Source organism: Manacus candei, unplaced genomic scaffold, assembly GCF_025592945.1.
Source record: "Manacus candei isolate 608988 ecotype Guabito, Panama unplaced genomic scaffold, ASM2559294v1 h1tg000046l, whole genome shotgun sequence".
NCBI classification, from domain to species: Eukaryota; Metazoa; Chordata; class Aves; order Passeriformes; family Pipridae; genus Manacus; species Manacus candei.
This window is the reverse complement of record NW_026138094.1, coordinates 3398737-3404736: the sequence shown is the minus strand read 5'-3', so window position 1 is coordinate 3404736 and position 6000 is coordinate 3398737. Positions and strand designations below refer to the sequence as shown.

At 35.9% G+C, this 6000-nt stretch overlaps 1 protein-coding gene across 3 annotated transcripts in view; it reads right to left on the bottom strand.

Moving 5' to 3' along the window:
* Positions 1 to 214: 214 nt before the first annotated feature.
* The window catches only part of NEDD4 (NEDD4 E3 ubiquitin protein ligase), a 52400-nt gene continuing 46614 nt past the window's right edge, over positions 215 to 6000 (bottom strand). For all 3 annotated transcript variants that reach the window (XM_051796533.1, XM_051796531.1, XM_051796532.1), the window contains 5 exons: positions 5367 to 5426; positions 5163 to 5270; positions 4478 to 4574; positions 2146 to 2218; positions 215 to 2068 (listed from right to left, as the gene is read on the bottom strand). In XM_051796533.1, the coding sequence (XP_051652493.1) occupies positions 1966 to 2068; positions 2146 to 2218; positions 4478 to 4574; positions 5163 to 5270; positions 5367 to 5426 (441 nt within the window). In that variant the 3' untranslated portion in view covers positions 215 to 1965. The remainder of the gene's footprint in view (positions 2069 to 2145; positions 2219 to 4477; positions 4575 to 5162; positions 5271 to 5366; positions 5427 to 6000) is intronic.

Genomic DNA, 6000 nt, shown 5'->3' with positions numbered 1-6000 from the left:
GTGTTGAATGTGTCTTGTTCGTGCCTGAAGTCTCATTTCCCTAACACCAGATGGGACAGCACTTCCACATACATGATAACCTTTGGAGTAAAGGAGAAATTTTAGAGAAAGGCGATTTCTTACCAAAACCCTTACCAAACCAAACCAAATTAGTGATATAGACTAAAAACCTAAGAAAGCCTCACCCACAGTAGTCAAAGAACTGAATCACAACTTATTAGAATAAACTTTTATTTACTGCTCTCAGGATCCTTATTTTATACTTTAAAGTATGCAACAAAACCTGCTACATTCAAATCTATACAGATTTACTGATATATATCATTCACGTTTTACAAAACTGCATATAGATTTGGGAAATTTGTATAAGTTACCTTTATTTACATGTAATATTCTCAGTCCTAATGACCTAGTCAAAGAATAAAACAAAAGTGGGATTTTAAATATCCCTTAAGACCCATTAACATTTGTTACATAATTTACATATCTTCAGAGAGAGATGTGCTACACTTTCTTCTTGCATATTTATAAAGACTGTGACTAACAGAAATTTGCTGGCCAAAGCTAGGTACTGTCATTTCCTCAGATCATAATAAAATGTTAATTGGCATCATAATAAAATGTTAAAATTTGAGCAAGCCAGGTATATTAACCAATTTTTTTCTTTTAGAACCAACTTTGCTAATCATTTTAACCAGCACTTGCTCAAAGAAAGTGTTAACATTAATACAAAAAATACCCACATTTACAAAAGAAATCAAACTCATATTTATACGACAAGTTGATCTACAATAAATTGCACATTGTTGGTTATGACTTTGGTTATACTGTATTAACAAATTTGGTTTCTAGACTAACAGTGGAGAAAAAAATATAAAAATGCAGCTGTAGAAACTAGCAACCTGTAAACATATCACAGAACCAAATTCTGCACCTGATCACGTGTGCATGACCTCCATGCAGTTCAGAGAAGTCTGCACACAACAGACTGCTGAATTTGGCCCAGAAAACCCTGTAAACATGTTCTTTATTGTTATGTAGTGCAATACTGCAAGAATGGATAATAAAGGCCTCTAACTATCAGTAACTAATACTGAGTGATATCCATACAAATTCCACTTTAAGATTGATTTGTTGCAAAAGGCTGAATTGAAAATATTATCCATCGTTGAACTACAAATTTATCAAAAAAAGTGATGAACACTCAATAAACCAGCATCAGTATACAAATTCAAACAAAAATTGGACATAATTTCTCATTAAAACTCAGAATTATGCTGCTTATCTGTTTTGTATAAAAATCTTGGGTTTGTTACACTGTTTTAACAAAAGCAAGTTAGAAACAGAAACCTAACAAATGGTCAGCAAGTCAGCGTTCTGCAAACTGATGGCTGATAATGCAAACAAATGCTTCCCAATGTTTTACCTAATATGCTGAATTGTAAAGTGCTTAGAGCAGATCTGTTGCAAACAGCCTGAAGCAGCACAGACTATGATATTGCATTATATGAAGTTTGTTGGGTTTGGTGGGGTTTTTTTGTTTGTTTGTTTGTTTGTTTTTTAAAACAGTTTAACAATTTCAGCTGTTCCTCTTAAAGCAGCAATTCAAATTTAAACCCTCTGCAAAGATTTCTTCACAGCTTTACTTCAGTAGTTTACTGCAGGACAGTCTCAAACATTGTACAAGAGGCAACTGCTTAAAAACATTTTAGTTTTTGACTTAACTTGGCACTGGCCTATCCAATGTGTATATTGTATTTATCAGCAAAGTACGGAAAACTGTGGAAATGACAAAATACATTTTCAAAAGTTAGTGAATTTTTAATACTTACTTATTTTACATGTGATACTATGAAGATTCAATAGCCATGTGACTAAATACAATGGTAGTCCCTGGAAAAGTCAACTTTGTTTGTAAACCCTTAAAATGAAATTGCAGCACTGGACCTATATAATTTCTGTGTCTTAATCGACCCCATCAAAACCCTGAGTGTTTTCAATCGCCAGAAGAAGTTTATCCCATAAATCTTCAAATGAGTCGTATGGAGGCAAATCCAAGCGATTAAAGCTGAAAAACAGATGAGAACTCTTAAGTGTTTTATCACTCTTACTAAAGGTCATGATTTATTTAAATTAAATACTCACCAGGTATGAGCTCTTGGCAGCTTTTCAGGGGTACCCCACTGTTCAACTGTGAACAACTGTGGTCCATTTGAACCTGCAGGAAAGAATACATCAATTTTCACTCTGTTATGAGATCCTTTTATAATCAGAAATTCAAATTAATAAGTATTTTGGTTCTTTCTAATCTAATTCTGAGATTAGTAGGAGCTATCTATACGAATGGAATCAATCTATACTCAGTAACTGTCAATAATCCAAAATCACTTGTATTTTAATTATTGCTTGCTATACCTTAATTTCAAGAGACTTTTACAGCTTAAGCTCAGAAGTCTATGCATATGCATAGTAGTTGGCATTGAAAATTTTATGGAGAAGACAATTTTATGCTGTATAAATTTTGCATGTAAAAAATTAGACATGTTTATCACCATGTGCCAAGTTATTTAACCTCGTAGAAAGTATTCAATGTCCACCTTTACCTACACAGCAACAAAGCTGAGTAACTGAGAACCTTTTGAAACCCAGTGATCATATGTGTGCATCAAGGACCTTCTTATGTACCTGAGAGAACATTTTTGGCTAGCAAGTGCAGCCCCAGCTACCTCTTGCCTTCAACACCTGTCACATCTGAAAGTTTCAGCATGTCATATCTGTAAGTTTCTTGGACTTCTCAACCCTCACCGAGTAGATGCAAAGGGCATTTTGTAACCATTTCCTTCAGCTGTATTTGTGTACGTCTGGAGAAGACTGTGTAGTTTAAAAAAGAAAAAAAAAAAATCACTATCTTGTCAGAGAATGTCTGTTGAGTGTCCCAGTTCTCCAGCTTGGGTGGATTTGCTCCCGGAGTCCAAGCACTGCCGCTTTAGGAGCAGAAATGCCTCTCTGTGCCACGAGAGGGAGATCTCCGCTAGGAAGTCAGATGCAGGGCTGCACAGCAGGGGTGGGAAGGGAACAGCCACGGGGACAGCCCGGCAGCAGCAAAGCACCGCGGACCTGCTCGGAGCACTGAAGAACCACCTACAGTTCTTCAAATAAAAGCTGGTACAGGAAAAGTGATTCTGATCCTCACTGGGGTTTAGTGAGGACGGTAAAACAGAAATAACCACAAGAGAAATAAAGAAAGCACTGTGCAAGACAACTGTTAATTGAATTTTTCATTCATGAGTAAGCCAATAGAATTACTGAAACTGGGACTTGGCCAGAACACTGCCCAAGGATATCCTAAACCCCAGGCAGAAAGAAGCCAAGAGCTTCAGCAGTTTCTTTCTCTGGATCATTCTTTAGTTCTACCTCTAGTAGTGTTTTTAGACAAAAGAGAACTCCTGAGGCAGCAGAATTCCGATTGGGTTTCCCTGTGATGAGCATGTGCTGTAACACCTGCAGTGCCAAGGTTCAGGTGCAAGGCTCAAGTTCACTGAGGGCACTGCCCTCCCCATTGGAACTCACAGCTTATTTACTGAGGGAACACAAAAAAATCAACCAAGTATTTACAACAAAAATGAGGACACAGAGAAATGGGAACACGTGGTGGGTGGTATTTGTTCACAATTCTTTTGTTTTATAAACAAATTAATGTGTTGTTTATAAAGAAGAAAATGCTTAATCACATAGGCAAATCAGGCTGTTCAGTCATTTGCACAGGATCTCAAGCACTTTTAGCCTTAATAAAGTAGTCTAGCAGAAAACATAATAGCTGATGGCAGCTGCAAACAGGCTTCCCATCAGCAGAGCATCCCCACCCTCCTGGGCTGTTCTCTCTGCCCACCCGTGGTCGTTCCACAGTGGCTTTTCTGGCTTTGCCATTGAAGTCACTCCCTGCTGTCATCTGCTTGTTTCAGTCTCTGCCTTGTAGGTTCACAGCTTTTCTTCTGGCATTGTGTTTAACTCGTGTCATTGCAGTGGTCCCCTCTGGAGTATATCCTTACAAACAACTGCATCTGTACAACCGTGGCTTGAGAGCAGATAAAAGCAGTCGGGGAACTGAAGTTAACTGCTGATGCCAGCACGTCTTTGTAATCAGATCTTGGATAACAGAATTTTCTTCAAGCTCAATCATGTGTTAAACAGGATTTTTGCAGCTCTTGAGAACTTGAAAAATCCACATTTGTTTGAGAAGTCCTATACATTTAGAAACTTCCAAAACCAGAATCAAAACAAAGTGTTTATAGAACACGGGACACACGTGTCATCTAAGTGACTCTTCTCTAACTTTGATTCTTCTAACTACCAATATATACTAATTTTCAAAGCAGAATTTGAAAAATAATTTGCCTCTGTCTGAAGTCAAACATCAGGACAATTTTGGTTTCAGGTTCTCTATTACTCAATTGTGAAGATAATCATAAGTACTCACCATACAGCTCAGCAAACCCATTCATGGGAACACGGGATGTGCCAGTGACAAATTGAAGTAATCTTATTCTCTTTTCAGAGTCCATCATTAAGACTGCCTATGTATGATAATGATTACAATTAAAGATTTATTTTTAAATTAGGGGTTTAAGCTAGTAGACTCATGCAACACAATACCTACCTCTAAATCATTTTCTGTGAGATATAAATACATATTTTTAGTGATACCCACAGTATACCTCTCTGCCTATGAAGTCAACAATTTTTTAATGGTACTGTAACAAGAGTATGGTTACTGGCTTAGCAGGCTGTTAAAATACTTCCCTTGAAGATCTGGCCCCTACTTTCTTTGAAGTTTCCTGATGTTATGAACTAGCAGCCAAATTCCTGTAATTTATTAAACAGAAGGGTTTAACACCTCTTTAGTGTAACCATGCCAGAAAAACCTACACGGAAATATTTTTAACCCCAGACAGACACAGATTTTTTTGAAAAAGTAAGCATCAGTATTGTATTTACACTCTTACCATGCATCTCATCTTTAGTTTTCTTACTTCCTCAGGAATTTTAATGGTCAAATAATATTTACCTAATCTATTGTTTAATCACACAATAAACTAGCAGAGCAGAAAGGCAGCAGCTTTTGAACAATTTTTAAGTGAAAAAATATTAGAACTTCATGATACCTTCCAGAACCACTGTATTACTTGATGGTTTATGTTGTAGCCATTTTTGTATTTTGTATGTAGTTTCCAATCAGCCACGTCCACATCTCCCAATCCACACATTAATAACTACAAAGATAGAAAAACCAAACAAACAATACCAAAGTTTAAGTCAGTAAAATTAAGTTTCACTGTGATTTGCTTTCTTTTCCATCATACACTTACCTCTAGCTCATTTTCATCAAAAAGTTTAATCAGATCCTGTGGTATTAGTTCAAAAAAGCCCTAAAAAGATGAGGGAAGTTTTTAAAAATCAAGTCAACATTTTTTAAGCATTTTTATTCATTAAGAATGATATTTAGGAGCTTTAGTAAACAGAGCCAAAGCAATACATCAAATACAGATGTTTGGACATCACTAGTCTGCAGTTTGGTTATAGTGCTTTTAACTCTTGACTTCTCACATCTTTATTGTGCAATACTGAGTGATGAATATGGAAGTCTGAATATCATGTATGTGATACAATTTATATAAATAAGGATAAGCAACCTAGTTTAAATCAAACTAATATACTTAAGTTTCATTTCTGCAAAGGTCATTAAGTAGTTTGCACTACAGCTAAAGCTATCAGCCATGACTGAGAAATCAGCAAGTTTTTCAATATGAATTCAACACCTCAGTAGAAACATATCAGAAAGATTTTTAAGTCTGAAATATTTCACAGCTGACACTACAAAAAGTATCACTGCCTTTTTTTTATACCTTACATTATATACATAACAAAATTATCTGTGGGTCTTCAGGATGTCCAAAAAAGCTTGATATTAGTTGTAACAAATTCTTAGAAGAATTTACTTTG